This window comes from Phascolarctos cinereus, unplaced genomic scaffold, assembly GCF_003287225.1.
Source record: "Phascolarctos cinereus isolate Bilbo 61053 unplaced genomic scaffold, phaCin_HiC Scaffold_4;HRSCAF=312, whole genome shotgun sequence".
Classification (NCBI taxonomy): Eukaryota; Metazoa; Chordata; class Mammalia; order Diprotodontia; family Phascolarctidae; genus Phascolarctos; species Phascolarctos cinereus.
In genome coordinates this window covers 637,201,494-637,223,701 of record NW_027555847.1, presented here as the reverse complement: position 1 = coordinate 637,223,701, position 22,208 = coordinate 637,201,494, and the positions used below count along the sequence as shown (strand labels likewise).

The 22,208-nt window shown below is 37.1% G+C and overlaps 1 protein-coding gene across 2 annotated transcripts in view; it reads left to right on the top strand.

The window, feature by feature from the left end:
* The window catches only part of ZFAT (zinc finger and AT-hook domain containing), a 276,495-nt gene that overhangs the window by 63,246 nt on the left and 191,041 nt on the right, over positions 1–22,208 (top strand). For both annotated transcript variants that reach the window (XM_020997901.2, XM_078153759.1), the window contains exon 3: positions 12,801–13,070. In XM_020997901.2, the coding sequence (XP_020853560.1) occupies positions 12,801–13,070 (270 nt within the window). The remainder of the gene's footprint in view (positions 1–12,800; positions 13,071–22,208) is intronic.

Here is a 22,208-nt window from a genome sequence, read left to right as displayed (position 1 = left end):
CCTAATTCTTCTTGACCTCTCTGTAGCTTTTGCTGTTTTCTCCTCGATACTCTGTTCTCTCCACATTTTTATGACACTTCCCTTTCCTGGTTTGCTTCCTGCTTGTCTGGTCACTTTTTCTGTCTCCTTTGCCAGGTCAAGTTTTCTAATTGTGGATGTGTCTCTCCCCCTTTCTCCGCCCCCAGCACTCTTCTCTTGTCCCTTTGTATTGTTTCACTTAGTGGTCTTATCAGCTCCCATTGTTTCAGTTATTATCTCTTTGAAGACAATTCTCAGATCTGTTTGTTCAACCCTGATTTCTCTCCTAACTCCAGTCTTATATCTCCAACTGCCTGTTGGACATCTCAAACTGTAAGTCATATAGACAGCTTAAATGCATTATCTTTTCCCTTAAACCCTTCCTTCTTTCTGACTTCCCCATTACTGTTGAGGGTACCATCATATTCTCAGTCACCTAGGCCCAAATCTAGGTGTCATTTTTGGATCCTAACTCTCTTTCTCAGCCTTCCCCCAAATCTTCAATCATTTGTCCAGTTCTGTTCTTTCAGCTTTCATAACATCTCTCATGTATGACCCCTTTGCTCCTTTGACACTGCCACCACTCTAGTGTAGACCCTCATCATCTTATGCCTGGACTGTTTCAATAGTCTGCTTGTTGATCTTCCTGCTTCAGTATCTCCATGCTGCAGTCCATCCTCCTTTCAACTATGCAAGTGTTCTTCCTTAAGTGCAGGCTCGACTGTCACCCCACTATTTGATGAACTTTAGTGCTTTCTGTTATCACCAGACTCAAATATAAAGTCCTCTCTTATGTAACGAAAATCATACATTAAGTCATTTACATGACAAGACTCTTACAGATTTAGTATTTTTTTAAACTCTACTTAAGTTTTAGCTACATTTATGGCAGGGTTTCTTATTATTTTATGAATAAAATATGGCTTCTCCTACTGATTACATTTGGGAAATGCAAATAAAAATATTAAAGCTTTTTTTAAAAAAATAGGATTTTGTATTTATAATCTTCATTGGTTTTCAGTATTTCTAATTTGGTGTTTAATTGTGGATTTTTAATTTGTTCTTTTTCTATTTTTTTTTAGTTGTATGCCCAATTCATTGATTTCCTCTTTTCCTATTTTATTTATGTAAGCATTCAGAAATATAAAACTTCCCCTAATAACTGCTTTCGCTGCATCCCATAAGTTTTGGTATGTTGTCTCGTTATTGTCATTCTCTTGAATGAAATTATTGATTGTTTCTATGATTTGTTGTTTGACCCAATCATTTTTTAGGATTAGATTATTTAGTTTCCAATTATTTTTTAGTTTCTCTTTCCATGGCCCTTTATTACATATAATTTTTCTTGCATCATGATCTGAAAAGGATGCATTTAATATTTCTGCCTTTCTGCATTGGATCGTGAGGTTTTTATGCCCTAGTTCAAGGTCAATTTTTGTGTATGTGCCATCTACCACCGAGAAAAAAGTATATTCCTTTCTATCCGCATTCAGTTTTCTCCAGAGGTCTCTAGAATACCTAACTTTTCTGATGTTCTGTTCACCTCCTTAACTTCTTTCTTGTTTATTTTGTGGTTAGATTTATCTAATTCAGAGAGGAGGAGGTTGAGGTCCCCCACTGGTATAGTTTTGCTGTCTATTTCTTCCTGTAAGTCCCTGAACTTCTCCTCTAAGAATTTGAAATGCTATACCATTTGGTGCATATATGTTTAGTAATGATATTACTTCATCATCTATGGTGCCTTTTAGCAGGATGTAGTTTCCTTTCTTATCTCTTTTGATTGGATCTGTTTTTGCTTTTGCTTTGCCTGAGATCAGGATTGCTACCCCTGCTTTTTTTATTTCAGCTGAAGCATAATATGTTCTGCTCCAGCCTTTTACCTTTACCCTGTATGTGTCACTCTTTTTCAAATGTGTTTCCTGTAGACAACATATTGTAGGTCACATAGCTGGTAGGTGGGAGGGCAGGAACTTGAACCCAGTACTTCTAACCCTGGTTCCACACAGGGATGAGTAACTGTGGCATCTAGGTTGCATGTGGCCTTCTAGGTCCTTGGGTGTGGCCTTTTGACTAAGTCCAAGTTTTACACAATAAATCCTTTTATTAAGGGGATTTGTTCTGTAAAGTTTGGATTCAGTCAAAGGGCCACACTTGAGGATCAAGAGGGCCACATGTGGCCTGGAGGTCATAGGTTCCCTAACCCTGCAACTAAGCCATGCCACAGCAGGCCAGCATTATGCCCTGGTCATGACTGAACTGATTGAGTTGACTTAATCAAACTTTTTTATCTCTTCCTTTCCTTGCTGTTGAGGAGTCTTGTCTAGTTAGACATAGGTTTGCAATAAATGTGTGTTACATTACTGAACTAGTCAATCTCACGTTTCATACAGGTTTGATTCCATGCAAACTTTTATTCCTCACATTTTTGTGTGTGGTAGATGTTTCATGGGAGCAGCTACTTGGTGCAGTGGATAGAATGCTAGGCCCGGAGTCAGAAAGACTTATCTTCCTTAGTTTAAATCTGACCTCAGGCACTTACTCTCTGTGTGAGCCTGGGCAAGTCACTTCACCCTGTTTGCCTCAGTTTCCTTATCTGTAAAATGAGTTGGAAAAGGAAATGGCAAACCATCCTAGTGTCTTTGCCAAGACAACCCCAAATGGGGTTGTGAAGAGTCAGACACGACTGAAAATGAGTCAAAAACAAGATGTTTCATTGTCTAGTCTGTTTGATGAGAATTTAAGCCTCATATGTGGGGTTAGGGGATCTTTAACTTCCCTTCTAACCCTAAGATTCTGTAATTATATAGAGAACTTTGTAAATAAAAGCCAGTGTCACTGAAAGTTAAGTAAAAACGGGATTTCTTCTGTAGCTGTAGGTATTTAGTGTGTCAGATTCTAGAGTTAACATGATTTTTTATGTGAACCACACAGTGACTGATCTCACTGACTTGTCTTTGACATGATCATAATTTTTTGTCTTCAATATTCTATTTGAGTTTCTTGGCATGTGAAATATTTTAAAATGATGGCATAAAGATGGAATGTTGATGCAGAACAAATCATTTATTAGCTGTAGAGTGGTTTATCAGGATGCTGCTGGGGAGATTCTTGCTTCATGGAGGAGTAGAAGAAATGACATGAAAAGTCCCTTCCAGTTCTACCTTTCTCCATTCCCCTTCCCTTCATAACAAACATGTATTACAGAGTCATATTATCTAAATAGGCTGTTAGCTGTTTAGTAAGGAAATTATTTCTCTACTGTACTTTCTCATTTCAGAAAATCAAATTCCTTTCCGAAATATCCTTGACTGACCCTCTGTGAAAGAGAGAGAATGTCGTCCAGCAGAATGACGCCTGGGAAAAGAGATCAAAGTTCTAATCCTTACTTGGCCCCTAACTAGCTGTTGAAATTTGTTTCAGAAATTTAAACTTTTAGTGCTTTATTACTTTAGGGAGGCAGTGTGGTATAATGGAATAAATAACGGGCCTGGTTTCACAGCCCAGCACTGTCATTATCTGTATTATTTTGGACAAATTTCAGGATCATAAATAATATTTAGAATTAGAAGAGATTTCAGAGGTCATGTAGTCCAACGGCCTCGTTTTAAAACTAAGGAAACTGAGGCTCAAATAGGTTAAGTGATTTGTTGAAGCTTACACAGGTAGACATTTACCAGAGCTGGGATTTGAACTTGATTCTTTTAACTCTATATCCAAGAATCTTTCTATCACAGTAAATTGCTGCTGCTATATGACTCTGCCTCTTTGGGCCTCAGTTTCTTCAGCTGTAAAATGAGAGTGATAATACTTGCACTGCCTACTTCTGTGGTTGTTGTGAGGTGTGGTTCGTATATTTTTTGCAACAGTTTAAACTTTTTACGATGCTTTCATTTCTACTAGATCATTATTTTAAATACCTCATGAAGCAGGGATTATTATTATCACCCTTCAATAATTAATTACCATTGAGGTTCAAAAAGTACTTTTGAGACTTTCTTTATGTACTCTTACTATCTTGCCAGTTCTTTGGCAAACTTGGGATAACCTGCAATATGGGAGCAGTTTTTAGTTTCTTTAAGAATGACATAATAAAATTGTTGTCTTAGGAAGGTTAGTACAGCATCAGAGAGCTAGATGGATTAGACTGGGAAGAGAGTCAAACCATGGAAGCCAAGTAGGAGGCTAATGGAATAACAAAAGTGTGGGATAATTTCGTGACCCCTACAATCTATGCAGCACTGCTGATAGAGCCACACATGACCTGTATTTATCACTGAATCATGGGAAGTTAGGTAGAAGGTCTTTAGAGTTCATTTAGTTCAAATGGTTATCTGATAAATAAATCAGCCCATTAATTATGGGGCACATTTGATGCTGTTGCTATTTTAGATCGGGACATTGACCTTAATCTTTTAAAAGGCAAGATGAAACATTCTTTCACATCTCAGCTTAGGTGACAGGACATTGGGTGCTTTATAGGCAATGCACAAAATTATGCTTTCCTGACTGTTCACTACTACTTTGGTAGGTTATGCAAGTGAAAGCTTTTGTAAAGAATAGTAAATAACTATCCTTAAGACTTGACAGACATACCCATTGATCAGCACCTTTGTGTACTTTTACTCCTTTTAAAAATATGACTTAATTTTATAGTCTAAAGAATTGAAAGTTTACCAAATTACAGAATTTCTGAGTGGGGAGGAACATTGGAAGCCACCTAGTCCAACCACAAAAGATTCCCCGCTACCATATGATATACCCAGCTAGTGGTCATCCAGTGTTTCAGTCAGTCAGTCATAGAGCATTTATTAAGTGCTTGCGTTGTACTAAGCACTGAGCTGGATGCTGGGTATAAAAATACAGAGAATGAAATAATCCTTACTTTCAAGATGTTTGCATTTTAGTGGGAGACAAGTACATACGTAAGTATATTTAGAAAAAATATAAAGAGAATAAATACATTCGAATACACTGCAGAAAATACTTAAATAGTTTGGAAGCAAGAACACTAGGGGAGATAAAGAAAGGTTTTGTGTAGAAAGTGATGCTTGACATAATGAAGGAGGAAGATTCTGTGAGGCAGAGGTTAGGAAGACATGCTTTTTAGGCAAGAGAAACACCCACTACAAAGGATTTTTTAATCTTAAAAATTAAGATAGGAGATGGAAGACAAAGTCTCCTATGTGTTGAAGAAAGGAAAGGCCAGTTTATCAAGATCATAGAGTATGGAAGAAGGACTAATGCATAAAGAGGCTAGAAAGATAGTTTGGGGACTCATTATGAAGCCCTTTAAAAGCTAAACAGAGAAACTGGTATTTCATCCTAGAGGCAAGAGAGGGCCATTAGAGTTGGTTGAATAGGGGAATGATGTGGTTAGCTCTATGCTTGACAGTAGTATATAGGCTGGACTAGAGTGCTGAGAGACTTGAGTCAGGGTGGGCAGTTAGGAGCTGCTGTAATAATCTAGGTCAGAGGTGATGAGGGTCTGAACTAACATGATGGCTCTGGGCATATAGCAAAAGGGATCAAGTGTGAGAGATGATGTGAAGGTAGAAATGGCAGGATTTGGCAATAGGCTGAATGCGTAATTGAGAGAGGAGGAGGATTCAGGGTTGAAGTTGAGTTTACAAATCTGGAAGAATGGTAGTGCCTTGACAGAAATAGGGAAGTTCAGAAGGGGTAAATTTTCTGGGAAAGATAATGAGTCCTGTTTTGGACAGCTACTCTGCTTGGTTTTGACTCCTCAGATGTCTTGCTTTCCCCCAGGATAAGATCATCACCAGAAATCTTATCATCATGAAGATTGCTTTACCTTTAGTACGTAACATCTCATCAGTACCCTCAGTTGCCTCTCCCCTCTGATTTGAAGGCTGAGAGGCAGAACAAAAAACTGCTCTTACAGCTTCCCTTTATAGAGGGCTCAGTATTTCCAGCCAACTCTTCATTTTCTTTTTTTGTTTTGTTTTGGCTAGGCAACAGGGTTAAGTGACTTGCCCAGGGTCACACAGCTAGTAAGGGTTATGTGTCTGAGGCTGGATTTGAACTCAAGTCATCCTGAATCCAGGGCCGGTGCTCTATCCACTGAGACACCTAGCTGCCCCCGACTCTTCATTTTCTATCAGCTGCTGTGCTTGGTTTTGACTCTGAACATCATTCCTCCATTCTGGGTACCCTTTGGCAGCTCCCTTCTCTGTTCCCTTCCCCTTTTCAGCTTCCTTTTATGTATTATCTTCTTCCATTAGATTTTAAGCTCTTTGAGGGCAGGCACTGTTTCTTTTTCTCTTTGTGTCCTCAGTGCCTAGTACAGTGCCTGGCACATAGTAGGCACTTGATAATGTTTATTGACCATTGAGTATATTGAGTTTGAGATGTCTCTAGGATATCTAGTTTGAACTGTTCAGTAGGCAATTGGTGAGTGGGACTGAAACTTAGGAGATAGACTCAGGCTAGATATGTAGATGTAGGAATTCCTTATATATAGAGAGATGATAATTAAACCCATGGGAACTGATGTGTAATACAGGGGCAAGGGGAAAACAGAGGGGGAGAGAGAGAAGGGAAGAGAGAGAACTGGGGATGATATGGATGGTGAGCCAAAAAGGAAACTGAGGAGTGCTTAGACAGGTAAAAGAAGAACCAGGAGAACTTATTGCCACAAAACCCCAGAAAGGACAGAGTATCCAATAGTAAAGAGTGATTGGCAGGCATAAATGCAGTAGAATGAGTTGATAGGTAGAAAGAGATGAAGACTGGGAACAGATCATCACATTTGGCAATTAAGAAGTGCCTTCTGTGTGCAGGCACTGAAACAAAGAAAGGCACAAGACAGTCCCTGCCCCCAAGGAGTTCACAATCGAATGGGGAGCTTACAGCATGTAAAAAGAAGCTGAAAATGTTGGGGAGAAGGTTAGCAAATGGGGCATGATTAAGTACAGTAGCTAGGTGGGAAGGGATCTGAGGAGGTATGAGTTACAAAGCTGATTTCATCTTGCAGAGAGATCGTGAAATCCAGGAGGCCATTGGTAACATGGAGGGAGCAGATTTAGTTTAAATGCTGAGGTCTGAAGCCGGATTGCAAGGGGTTGAGAAGTTAATGAGAGTAGAGGGAAAGGAATTGGGGAGTATAAATGACAGGTTTTTTTCCAGGAGCTGGCTGAGAAGGGGAGGAGAGCTAATAGGATAATCATTTGAGAGGGATTTTAGTATCTAGTGAAGATTATTTTAAGGTTGGGGGCTACTTGGACATGCTTGGAGGGGATAGGAGGGAAGGAACCGGTAGATAGGTTAGCTTGAAGGTTAGAAAGAAAGGGATGATGATTGAGGTTGTATTCTGTTTGAGGAGAGGAAGGGGAGGAGATCATGGACAGGTGTAGAGCAAGCAAGGTGGCAAGCAGAAGCAACCTCATTCTCAGTGAGTAGGGGAAAGAAAGAGAGAAGTAAGGGGGATGTGAAAGGGTTTTGGGAGGAAGAGAAAGGGAGAACTCAGTAGAGGACAGTGTGAAGTTGAATTGGTCATTCTAGGGTTCAGATTACAAAGGGAGGAAAGTGAGGTCTGAGCAAGGCTAATGGTTTGTCAAAGTACTAAGTGGGTGAAGAGTTGATGTGATGAGGTGAAGAATAGGTTTAGGAGAGGGGAGATAGGTATAATAGCTAGGAGAGATGGAATGATAGGAGTTTATCATTAGATAGAGGAATGCCTTAGTACCAACATTTAGAGAAATTTTAGGCTAAGCCCCTGACACCAGTCAAGTTTAACCCCTGCTTCTCCTGCCAATTTACTTTGGTCTTCACCTAGGGGCCTTCTGCTGTTTCCCCAGACTAAGTGCAGAGCACTGTCCCCTGGTAGCCCTTGCTTACTCTTCATTTGTTGCTTCGTTCTTTGTATTGCTTTGTGTTGCTTCATTCTCCTGACTCACATCTCCCTCTCCCCCCAGCTCCACTGATTTATTCTAAAAATATTTTTATTGTTGTGCCTTTTTAATATTACATTTACAGATTGCCCTGTTCCTTGAGAGATCTCTTTTAACAAAGCAAAACAATTAAGCAAAATTAACAATAGAATGATCTTATCTAAAAGTTCATATAACATTCCATATCAGTGGCACCTCCTTCCACTCTATTTTAAAAAATACTTTAATTAACATAAATCTATTTTCTCTTCACCCCATTGAAAAATGAGAAAAGAAGAATTCTTTGTAACAGATATTCATAGTCAAGCAAAATAAATTCCCTCAGTGACTTTATATAAAAATATATATCTCTCATTTTGCACCCTAAATCTGTCACCTCTCTGTAAAGAGATTGATAGAATGTTTTATCATAAATCCTCCGAAATCATGGATGGTCAGTGGATTGATCATAGTTCTTACAGCTTTCCAAGTTGTTTCTTCTTATAGTGTTGTTATTACTGTATAAATTGTTCTCCTGGTTCTGCTTATTTCATTCTTCTGCATTTTATATTGTTCATTTTTATAATATTGATATTATAGTATAAATCAGAGGTGTCAAACATACAGTCTACAGCTGAATTGTGACCTGTAACACTCCAGAGTTCTGCTTAAAAAAAAGATTAAAATATAATTGGAATATATTTAACAAAGTAAATAAAAATACAGTAGTATCAGGGTCAGCTAGGTGGTGCAGTGAATAGAGCACCGGCCCTGGAGTCAGGAGGACCTGAGTTTAAATCCGGCCTCAGACACTTAACACTCACTAGCTGTGTGACCCAGGGCAAGTCACTTAATCCCATAGCCTATCAAAATACAGAACAAACAAACAAACAAACAAAAAATACAGTAGTATCACATAGAAAATGTTAATATGTGATTTTCTAAAGTAATATGTACAGTCAAGGATTCTTATGTATGATTAGTAACTCCCATTTTAATTTGCCTTTGATATCACTGATATAAATTGTTCTGGTTCTGCTTACCTCAGTATCAGTTCATATAAATCTTACCATGTCTTTTTGAAACCATCCATGACAGGTCAAAGGGCATAAACCATTCAGTAATGTTTTGCGTATAATTCTCAACTGATTATCAGAAAGTTGCACATATTCACAGGATCACCAACAGTGCATCAGTGTGCCTGTTTTCCCTCAGCTCCTCCAATATTGATCATTCCCCCTACCCTCCCCCCCCCCCTTTTTTTGGGCGCATTTGTTGGATGTGAAGTTGAATCTCAAAATTACTTTAATTTGCATTTCACTAATAGTGATTTGGAGCATTTTTTTTTATGGCTGTAGATAGAGTGAGCTCCTTCCCTTCAGAATTGCCTGATTATATCCTTAAATTTCTTATGTTTTGCAAATGATTCTTAGTCTTATAAATTTGGATCTGTTCTTTATATATCTTGGAAATAAGACTTTATCAGAGAAACTTGTTACATACCCACTTAATTGTTTACCTTTTAATTTTTGTTATATTGGATTTGTATGAGCAAAGACTTTAATTTTATGTAATCAAAATTATCCATTTTATCTTTTTTGTGTTTCTTTACCCCTTGTATGATTATGAACTTTTTCATATATCATCTAATAGATAACATTTTCTATTTTCTCTGATTTATGATATATTTTATATCTTTATCACTTATTTATGTGGAGCTTCTCTTAGTATAAGTTGTGAGATGCTGGCCTAAGTCTAATTTATTTTATGTTGTTATCCACATTTCCCATGAGTTTTTGTAAAATAGTGAGTTCTTATCCCATTAGATTTCTTTGTATCTCCAGAGCTTAGCACAATGCCTGGCACATGGCAGGTGTTTAATACATTGACTTAATAAATTAAATATACTGACTGACTGGCAGTAGCTAGGATTTTGTGTTTCTTAACAACTAGGGTACATTTTTTTGGTTTTGTATGTTGTGTGGCTAATTTGTTCCACTGACCAATCTCTCTGTTTTTTAACTGATGTGAAATTATTTTGAGTTAATGTTTTTGCAGTATAGTTCAAGATCTGGTACTGCTGGGCCTCCATCATTTGCTCATTTCATTATTTCCCCAGAATTTCTCAACTTTTTTGGCCTACATATGAATTTTATTATTTTTTTCTAGTTCTATAAAGTAATCCTTTATTGGTTCAAGTGGTATATTATTATATAAGTCAATTACTGTAAATAGTATTGTCATTTTTGTTATAATGATTATCCTACCCATGACCAATAAATATTTTTTTAAATGTTTAGGTCTTTATTTCTGTAAGCCATGGTTTATATATTTGTATATATAATATATATAGTTTTTAAGTGTATCCTGGTAGGTAGGCACCCAGGTGTTTTATACATTCTTTAGTTATTTAAATAGAATTTCTCTTTCAGTTTCTTCCTGCTGGGTTTTATTAGTATTATAGAGAAATGCTGGTGATTTATGTAGATTTATTTTACATCCTACAAGTTTGCCGAAGTTATTAATTGTGTCAGTTATTTTTAATTGACTCCTTAGAGTTAAGTACATCATCTTATAATCTGCAAAAAATTATCACTTTGCTTCTTCTTTATATGTGGTTATTCCCCTCTGTTTTTTTTTCTTGTCTTATTACTTCAGTCAACATTTCTAGTACTATGACAAATAGGAGTGGTGGCAATGGACATAATCCATTTTGTTTCCAATCAGTAATTGCCAGAATTATCCTAAAATTCTGTTCAGGTCCTTTTTTCTTGTTTATTTTTTATTAGATTTTTCCAGGGATGATAAAGTTCTCTCTGTCTCTCTCTCTGTCTCTCTGTCTCTGTCTCTCTTTCTCTCTCTCTCTCTCTCTCTCTCTCTCTCTCTCTCTCTGTCTGTCTGTCTTTCTCTCTTTCTTCTTTTCCCCCTCTTCCTCCCTCCCTCCCCTCATTATTATGGTTTTTATTATTTCTCCCTATAAATAGTTTAATTTTTTTTTAAGTGTTTAGAAGCTATGCCCTCCCCCCTTTTTTGCACCTATATTTCAGTATTGAAATCAGTTTGTTACTGTTGGATGAAATGTAGTTTCTTATCTTTTCATTAAGTCTAATAACAATTGTTACTCCTGCTTTGTTGTATTCAGCTGAAGCATAATAGATTTTGCTTCAACTCCTTGTTTTAAACCTATGTGAATCTTTTTCTTTCAAGTGTGTTTCCTGTAAACAACATATTGTTGGATTATACTTTCTTAGTCATTCTGCTAATATCTTCTGATTTATTTCTGAATAGAAGCAACTTCTTTTTCCCCAGCACTCTTCTCCCCACTTTTTCCAGTGGTTACCATCTGAGTACCTTTCTTTGTCCTGGAAATTCAGGCTTTATCTGCTTCTTAACATTAGGAATGGTGTTTACAATAAGTGTATGTGTTTTATATATGTATAGATTTATATACCCTCTCCATATGTGACTCTTCATTTTGAAGATTCATTTCTCCATGCAAATGGAGAATCACTGTTCAAGACACATTCAAGGACAGCAGTCAGGACTAGCCTCCACAAAATTGTAAATTAGGGAAAGCAAGAGATTTTGTTACCCTTCCATCTCCCCTTTCTTCAGCCATTTGCCTCCTTAGGATCCTGAGTCTGGTATACACCCCTTTCAACACTTTATTTCCATGCTAACTCTAACTCTCCCCTCCCCCCCATTTACTTGCTTCAAATTTATCCATCTTGGGCCCCACTTAATCCAAAGGAATATGGAATGAATCTTTAACAATGGGAATCTCAGGCAGCTATGGCAGGCTAAACATAGGTGATTTTGAGGGGAGAAGGGTATGGGTGTGTGGAGGGATGTCAGTGGAACCCCTCAAATTCTTTTCATAGAAGCATTGTCCTATTCCACTCTCACATAAATCCAACAACATTTAGGTTCCTCTGATATCTGCGTTATGATTATTATTTTTTGTTTTGTTTTTGCTTTTTGGTGAGGCAGTCGGGGTTAAGTGACTTGCTCAGGGTCACACAGCTAGTAAGTGTCAAGTGTCTGAGGCTGGATTTGAGCTCAGGTCCTCCTGACTCCAAGGACAGAGCTCTATCCACTGCACCACCTGGCTGCCTGTGCCTTATTTTTTCAAAAACTGTTTTCACCACTAAGAAGTAGAAGAGTAATCAAGAAGAATTTAAAGCTGCAAAGTAATTTTAAAGTTTCTAATGCAGCTTCTCCATCCCTGACATTTAAATTCAGTTGGTCGCTAGGAAACTATGTAAAGTTGTTATTTATTTTTAGTTCTTTAGTTTCTGGCTTGGGGTTGTATTTTTTCCCCCTCCTTCTGGACAACTTGACTCAAATAATTATGATTCGGTGAAGTGGTTTGAATGGTTGTGCAACTCATTAAAAACACAACGAGCTTAAGTTAAAGCAGCCTTTTATTTTTAGAACCTGTTTCAAAGAAGTGTTTAGCATTTTTTCTGGAACCGACTTTAAATTAAAATGATGGTTAACAAAGAACGTGATTTGTGATCTGGGAGCTGTCAGTCATAACTTAAATCATAACAGCTTTCATAGAAGTTGCATCTGAGTGCTCTGATAAAATGATATATTGCAGTCAGGAGAAAGAAAGGTGTCAGAGTTCTAAAACTGTCAACTATATTACAGGTTGCTAAATAGCTATAATGGTGTCAGTTTGTAAGGCTGTTATTAGTGCACAGCTGTTAGCACCCTGCCTTTTTCTTTCTTCTCATTTTGGCTTTAAAGTTTGCTTTGATAGCTAAAATGTGAAATGCTCCCTATGTGTTCAAACTGGGTTGTTCCAGCGCATGACCTCACTTCCTAACTGCCTCCTCCACCCCCTTCTTGCAATTGTGTCATCATGTTCTTTTTAACGCTTCTTTATAGAGCTTTTGGTAGTGAAGAGAAAACGGGGAAGACCGAAAGGCTCCACTAAGAAACCCTGCACTGAGGAAGAATCAATTGAAAGTAATAACTGTCGTGCAAATGAAGAAAATCAGCTGGCTTCCCCTGGAGGAAACAGCCCTCCTGAAGTTACGGAAGTGGTGCCCGGCCACTTGGAATGCAGTAAATGTTGTCGGAAATTCTCCAACTCTCGTCAGCTGAGAAAGCACATCTGTATTATTGTGTTGAATATAGAAGAGGAAGGGGAACCAGGTAAATTACTTCTTTAGCAGAAAACATAGTAGTATATTTTAATATTATCCCCATTTCTCATGAGTTAGCAATGATTTCATATATTTCCACTGATTCAGTTCATACTTCTAAATATCGTACATTTGAATGCATTATCATCTATTGAGATAGATATTTACCACATTTTGGTAAACAACTTTTGAATCATGTCAACAAGTATTTATTAAATACTTTCTCTTTGTAAAGACATGCCCTGGGTGCTATAGAGGACACAACGAAGCATACGATATAGTTGGAGAAACATGGCAAACTTGTATAAGAAATTAAATAACAATATGAAATTTAAACAACATTCAAATAAAGTAGCAGAGGAGATGTCCTGGTGCTACCTATGATTCGTTGTCAGTTGAACTATAGATAAGGATTGCTATAGGTATTCCGAAAAAAGAGAGCTCATTTCTGGGTACCTTGGATTGGGGAGGCATTACATTAAAGGTGGGGATTTGGATAGATGAGAAGCTGGGAAGGATCCTCTGAATGGGTTGGGGAGTGTGAGCCAAAGTTCAGAGGTTGAAAATCCTATAGCGTATTTGAGAGACTAAATTTGCCTGTTTGATTAGAGCAGTGGGTTCATGAAGAGCAGTAGTAATGAATAAGCTTACAAAGGTGTGTTGGAGCCAAATTATAGAGAACGTTCATGAATGACTATTGAAGATGCTCAAGCATGGTAAGACTGCTTCAGCAAGGCTGTATGTAGGCTGGAAGGAGATTTTGAGAGAGAATTTCAGTAGCTGAAAGAGTACCAAGGCAAGCTTCAATCAGCTTCTGAGTTAAACAATAATATGGTTTCCCCTTCTTCCTAGAGGGAACCAATCTAGGCTCCTTGGAATGGTCCCAGCCTGCCTGGGCTGGAAATTCTGTTTTGCTCTCCAGTGCAGTCCCTCGACTTCACCTTCACACAAGTTGCCTTACCTGTACCCGTACCTTCCCAGGGAGGAGGGGAGCTTCCTAGCCAATCTGGGTCAGCCATTCCATCATGCTCTGGACACTTGCTGCCCTCTTTCTAGTTATATACAGCCATCTGATTCCCTGAGGCAACTCTGACCTGAGGCTAACTCCCTAGGAATCTGATTTCATTTACTCAGTGATTAACATCCTCTCATTCTGTCATGCCCTTCTCATCTGTGTGTCTGTCTTCTCTCTTTCTCCATCCATCCATCTATCTATCTATACTCCCTTAAACACCCTAAACTTTCGTTCCTCAATTTACTCATTTCCTGTCACTACACCTTACCTCAGCTATACACACAGTCATACCGCTGATCTTGCTTTAACCTGCAAGTATTCTGCATTAATACTCTTGAACTCTGAAACTCCTTTATCTGATCATAATCTATTATCATTCTATCTCTTTCTTTGCCTTTTAAACTACTGTTCTTCATCTTCTCTATGACCTCCAGTGCTTGCACTCGTTCAGTTCTTACTGAAATCATCAGTTTTGCTTCAGCTATCCTGTCCCCCTTTCCCAATTTTGACCCACTGGTGAATTGGTTCAACTGTATTCTTTCCTCTTTTCTTAAAGTTCTTGTCCCCTTCTGCTATTGCTGATATTGCCCTAGAAGCCTCAGTCTTACATTACTTCCATCAATCACTGCCTTTGCTCCTTTCATGATCCTTCTTAATCTAGCACCTTTCCTGTAATGGTTATTTCCAATATATCCTGTGTAGCTATTTTGTACATACTTTGCATGTTATTTCCCTCATTTGAGCTCTTCGAGGAGAGGGGCTGTCTTTTACCTTTGTATTCCTAGTCTTAGCATGGTGCCTGACACATAGTAGGAACTCAGTAAGTATTTATTGACTGACTGACTACCCATGCACTGCTGGATGAAGTTGAAGAAAATTTCATAACTGTGATGACTGGATCCAGTGCAAATTTATGTTACTTAGTCTCAAGTGGGATCTTACTTTAGCAAGGTAATTCTTTTATAACTCTATAATTGATTAACTTTTCCATTCATTACAGTGGCTTTTCCAAAATTTTTCATCCTGCCTCAAACCTTCAATAGCTCTCTTTTTGCTCAACCTCTGCTTATATATTTCACTGAAAACATTGGAGGCCATTCACCAAGAACTCTTTCTCATCACATATCTTCTCCTCATCGTATATTGCCCAGATGTCTTCTGCCACTATGTCCTCTTTCACTCCTGGCTCACATGAAGAGATGGCCCTTCTCCTTGTCAAAGCAAACACACATGATTCCATCCTATCCCATTTTCTTCAGCAGATTTCCCTATCTCACTATATTTCAATCCCTGCTGTCACTAATATTCAATCTCTTTCTGTCCACTGGCTGCTTCCCTATTGCCTTTAAACGTGCTCATGTCTTTCCTGTCCTCAAAAAGCCCTCACTTGATCCATCCACCCTACTAGTTTTCATCACATATCTCTCCTTACTTTGGTGGATGCACTCTCTGAGAAATCCCATCTGCAACTATCCACTTCCTCTCTTCAGACTCTCTTAACTCCCTACAGTCTGCCTTCTGATCTCATCATTCATTTGAAACTGCTCTCTTAATTGTCAAATACAATGGCCTTTTTCTCAGTCCTCTTCCTTCTTGACCTCTCAGCAGCCTTTGACACTGTCAGTCACCTTCTTCTTGATACTGTCTTTTCTCTAGGTTTTCATGACATTGCTCTTTTCTAGTTCTCCTACCTATGTGCTCCTTCTCAGTCTCCTTTGCTCCATCTTTATACAGGTCATGCCTACTAAGTGTGGGGGTTCTGAAAGACTCTGTCCATGGTTTGCTTCACTTTGCCCGTTATCCTGTTTTGCTTGGTGATCTAATCAGTTCCTCTGGTTTCAGTTATCATCACTATGCATATTTTTCTTAGATCTATTTATCTAGTCAACCTTTCTCTTGACCTTCAGTCTAATAGTTCCAACTGCTTACTGGATATCAAATCAGTCAATCAATAAACATTTATTAAGATCCTCTAATATGTGCCAAGTAGTGTTAAGTATGAGGAATACAAAAAGAGTAAAAAAAGAAAACCTGCCTTTGAGGAGCTTACAATCCAATAGAGGAGAAAACATGGAAACAAATATGTACAAAGCAAGCTCTATACAAAATAAATAGGAGATAATTACCAGAGGGAAGGCACTAGAATTAATAAGAATTGGGGAAGGCTTCTTTCATGTAAAGGTGGGATTTTAGTTGGGACTTAAAGGAAACCAAGTGTCAGTAGTCAGAATGGAGGAAGGAGAGTATGCCAGGCATGGGGGACAGCCAGAGAAAATGCCCAGAGCTGAGAAATGAAAGGTCTTCTTTGTGAAATAGTCACAAACTGAAACAGACATGATCTGGTGTCACTGGATCAGAGTGTGTTGAGGGGTAAGGCATTAGAAGAATGGAAAAGTAGGATGGGGTTAGGTTATGAAGGGCTTTGAATGCCAAACAGAATGTTTTGTATTTGCTCCTGGAGGCAATAGAGAGCCACTGGAGAGTGTGTGTGTGTGTGTGTGTGTGTGTGTGTGTGTGTGTGTGTGATGATCAGACCTGCAGTTCAGGAAAATCACTTTAATGACTGAATAGGTGGATTGGAGTGGGGAAGAGACTTGAGGCAGGAAGACTCTCCCTCAGACTGTTGATTGCAGTAATCCAAATGTGAGGTGATGAGAGCCTGCACTAGAGTGGTGACAATGCCTGAGGAGAGAAGGGGGCGAATTTGAAAGATGTTGCAAAGATGTTGCAAATCTACAGGCCTTGGCAACAGATTGGATATGGGGAATGAGAAATAGTAAGGAATTCATAATGGCTCTGAAGTTGTGAGCCTGAGGGGACTAGGAGGATGGTATTGTCCTCTACAGTAATAGGGACGGTAGGGGAGGAGCGTTTGGGGGAAAGATGAGTTCCCTTTTGAACATGTTGAGTTTTAGATGTCTACCGGACATCCAGTTTGAGATGTCTGAAAGGCAGTTGGAGATGCCAGATTAGAGGTCAGCAGAGAGTCTGAAATAAGAGAGTAGATTGGAGAATCATCAGCATAGAGATAGAAGTTAAATCCATGGGAGCTGATGAGATCACCAAGTGAAATAATTTAGAAGAGGGTCCAGGCCAGAACCTTGAGGGACACCTACAGTTAGAGGTCTTCATCTGGTGGAGGATCCAGCAAAGGAGACTTGAGATAGAGTGGTGTGATGGGAAGAGAACTCATGAACTCTGAGTGCAGCTTGAAGCATTTCCCCCCCATTTTCTTTATTTATCTTGCTTTCTTTTTCTCCTTGAAACATGGTTAATATGGAAATATGTTTCCTGTGACTTCACATGTATAATGGGTATCATATTGCTTGCCTTCTCAAAGGGTAGGGGACAGAATGAGAGAGGGATAGAATTTGGAACTCAAAATAATAATAAAAAAAAGAATGTTAAAAAAAAAGTCAGAGACAGGATTTTAATTCATGTTTTCCTGATTAAAAGGATGCCTTTGTTGACCATATCATAGTGACTCTCATTGTCTGTGCCAATAGTAGAAAATGTAATGATGTTCTCTAGTTGATCCTCATTGATAATAATTGAAATGGATTTTCAGTATACTTTCCTGTATGAAGAAGTCATGTCATTCTGTTGCTGTCTATACTTTTCATTCTTTTTTTTTCCAGCAGTATCAAAATCTTAATTATGTAGAGATAATCTAACATTCAGCTGTCTTTTACCTGGGATCCATGTGATAGCTTTGTCACATGTTCTTACTATGTCAAACCTTAAAATGTAGGCTAATTGGCATAATCATGTTACTAAATGCTGTCTGAATGAAAAGTATAGACAATAACAGAGTGACATTTCAGAGAAGTCATCTGACTCTTTTAGCTTAATATGATTGTAGCAAATGAAGGTGTACCTTTTTTTCATTGAATAGTCACAGGGCAAAGTATTATGTTTGGTGCATACTCCAAGTTTATCTAAAACTTTATATTAGGAAGGAAAAGTAAACTAGTGAAAGGATTTTCTTGGGGAAAGTCATAACTAGATGATATGCTTGATGCCTTTTCTTGTTTTAAGGATGTCATTCTGAAATTATTCAGGTCATTTTATTTCAGAAGAGTTGTCCAAATCTACTCTTACATAAATCACCTAATTTCCTTATAAGAGCTTATATAAAGGAGACTGGATATTTGTGTGTCAGCATTATGATAGTTGTTCATAATTATATTTCACTTTTACTTTCCTCACCAATTTTTTTTCTTTTGTGTTTCATTGATAACTTATTTAACTTTGTTTTCTAAGACTGACTTATTTAGATTAATTAGGATATCTTATGTTTATATAGTCTTCATTCTATTTGTTTTTGTTGTAGGTTAGATATATATTTTGAAATTTTAAAAAATTTTCTGTTATGAATTTCCCTTCTTATTTTTATAGTAACAGTTTCTTTTCTTCTGATTTAGAGGGGACTAACTGCTCATATATTTTTAAATTCTCAACTTAATAAAAATCAAGAAAAATGAGCATTTCTGTAGACAAAGCAGAAGAAAAAAAGATTGTATGTGAAATGATGAATTTCCATCACATATAGTTTGCTTTTCCTTTTAAGATTATGTAATATTTATCATACAACTTTCAAAACTGTCCTGCCTTTCTGTGTTTCCTTCCGGCCTAACTTCTGTTCTTTTCTATGTATTTTTTTAAGGTAGACATAATTTATGTCTTGATTAGTTTCATTGAATTGTTTCTTTTGTTTCTTTTTTAATCTTTGTTACAAGGGATTGTTCAATTGCCTGGGGCTCTAGTTCCCAATGCTTTTGTTCTATAAACCCCTTTCAAAACAAGAAAAATGTGTTATGAGTCTCCAGGGTAATTAAATTTACTACTCATAATATTGGAGCAGCTAGGTGGTACGGTGAGTAGAGTACCAGGCCTGGAATCAGGAAGACTCATTTTCCTGAATTAAAATCTGGCCTTAGATACTTAGTAGCTTTGTGACCCTGGGCAAGTCACTTAACCCTGCTTGCCTTGGTTTCCTCATCTGTAAAATGAGTTGGAGAAGAAAATGGCAAACCATTCTAGTATCTTTGCCTAGAAAACCCCAAAGGGGTCATGAAGAGTTGAACATAACTGAAAACAACTGAACAACAAGAACTCATAATATTCTTTTAGACTTATTCATTAAATGCTTATAATAACTAAAATGATAACTTTTGCCCCCTCAAAGCTCCAAATTAAAATTTATGTTACATAATCGTAAAATATTTACCTAAGTTATAAAATAATTGTGAATATTTTTGTGGGTCATTCTGAAAGAATGAAAAGAAATAATTTAACAGGACCTCATGTGTTTACTATTTATTATCTGGAAGTCTTCATTTTAAATTTATTTATTTTAGAAGTTTTGTTGAATACAAGTAACATTTTAAATTAAATGTTATGACTGTGAAGATATTTACTATAACATAGTAATAATATATAAACTTAATTTGTGTTAGAATTTTTTATTTGAACAAAAGTTTTGCAATATTTTGCTCAACCCTAGACAGTCTTAACATTATTTTCCATTGCATTTATTTTAGTATTTTTCATTGCATTTATTTTAGTATTTCTCATTTAAAACAAGAACAAAGTAAAAATACTTGCTCACACATGCTTGTGGTTGAAAATGAGTTGATTTGAAAAAGGGGTTGATTTGAAAGAACTGAAGATGTTTAGCCTTGTGAAGAGAAGGCTTATCAGATACATGATAGCTGCCTTTAAATATCTGAAGGACTGGTGAAGAAGAGTAAATAGATTTGCTTTGCTTGGTCCCAGAGGGCAGGATTAGAAGCAACAGAAAGAAATTTAAAAAAGGTTAATTTATGCTTTGGGATGAAGGGAAAAAACTTTCTAACAATTAAACTATTCAAAAGAGTAATGATGAACTGTCTTAGGAGGTAATGGGTGCTCCCTAATTGCAGATCTTTAAGCAATAGTTGTAGGCCTGTCAGTTATATGGTAGAAAGGATTCCTATTCAGGTATGGGTTATACTGAATGGCTTCTCAGGTTCCTTCCAACTCTAATATTCTGTGACTTGAACTCCATTATGTGGAGTAGTATAGTACATATCCTTCACTCTCCTCTTCCTCAAGGGCATATGCTATTATTTCCTATATGGTTTTATTTGGATATTCCATTGACACAGCATACTAAATAGAGCTGAAAGTAAGTTTTTAATTTTCCTATTTAAATTAGCAATTTCACCCAACTTCCTTATTTTTATTAAATTGTGTTATTCTCCTTCATCTAGGCTTGAAATCTCAGTCATTTTTCTCTAGTCCTTTATACTTTTCCCTCATTTGTACTGAGTTGTACTGATTGAGAATGATTGACTGATTACACTGGAGCTAAGTAGACTTAGAGTAGCTTTTGTTCCCTTTTTCAGGGAATTTACTGAATAAGAAAGGAGACTGATTTCAGAAACATCTTGACTTAGAAACCCTTAGAGATCACATAACTCAACCTGTTCGCAAAGTATGACTCCTATCTACAACTTCTTTGTTAAATGGCCATCCAACATCTGCTTGAAGATCTAGTTGTGATGAACTGACTCCTACTTTAGGCAGCTCATTCTGTTTTGGGGATTATTCTAATTTGCCCTCCAAAACACATCCCGAGGTTCTATGACTATAGTTACAGACAATATTGGGCCATGGATCCTGCCCAAAATGACAATGTTTATGTTTTTATATAAATAGGGAAGGCAGGCATATTCCATCTTAAATAATTTTTCTTTATCTTTATTCATAAAGAGGCATTCTCTTTGAAAAGAATATGTTAAGCTCTTAAATAATATAATGACATATTTTGACTGCATATTTGAATCAACTTGGTAAATTTCCTTTCCTTCTGTGGGATATGTTAATTTCGGAGACTATTTAAATTTATTTGAGGATGTGTAATAAGTAATTTAGTAATAAGTATTTAACAGTTTGTAGATTAAATATATTTTAATTCTTAGTTAAGTAACAATGCCCCCACCTCATGGATTTTAAACTTTTTCATGTTTCTTGTTTAAGTACTGACTCTTATATGACTTCTCTGAGGTCTCCTAATGAATTCAGCCCGATTAACACAGTCCCTGAGTGATTGAAAATATCAAATTTAGATAACTAAGAAAAAGAGAAGGTATCACTAACATGTAGCTCAATTTAATCAAAAATAGATCCTGTCAGAATGTTGTCATTTCCTTTTTTCACAGGATTACTCCACTGATGGATAAGGGGGACCTGTGGGCATAGTTTGTATAGATTTCCACAAAGCATTTGATAGAGTTTATTATTCTGTCTTTAGGGGATAAATAATAGTAAAACTAGATGGATGAAGAACTAGTTGAATGATGGGATCCAAAGAGTAATAATGGATGGGTCAATGTCATTTTGGAAGGAGGGTTATAGAGGAATGTTTCAGGGATCTGGCCTTGATCCTGTGATATTCAATATGACTTGGACAGAGGCATTGGTAATTTTTTTGTGCGGATGGCACAAAACTGGGAAGGCCTGCATTATAGAGCCAGGATCCAAGAAGATCTTCATAGATCAGATTATTGAACTGAATCTAATAAAATGAAATTTCATGCTAATATATATATATATATATATATATATATATATATATATGAATATGTGTGTGTGTGTATATATAATATGTAATATCTACATATAGATTAAAAAAAGTTAATTTCACAGATAGAAGATGGAGGCAGGTGCATGGTTAGGTATAGTTGTATATGAAAAAGATCTGGAGTTTTTAGTGGATAATGAGATTTGTGTGAGTCAGCAGTAACAAGGTAGCCAGATGAGCCAATGATGCCTTAGGCTACCTTAAGACAAACAAAGTATCCAGAATATGTGAAGTAGGATAGTCATACTGTATCCTGCACTTGCCAGACTACATTTATGGGAAGGACAATGATAAAGCTATCAAAAAGTAGAGGAGACTATCTCGAGTAGTGGAGAATTCTCCTTCACTGGAAATATTCAGGTAGAGTCTGGATGGTCACTTGTTAAATATATCATAGTGTGAGATAATAGATGACAAGTGCTTTGCAAACCTTAAAGTGACGTAATGATGAAGATGATTCTTAGTTGGGTACAAGATGGATAAGATGCCTCTGACATCCCTTTTGA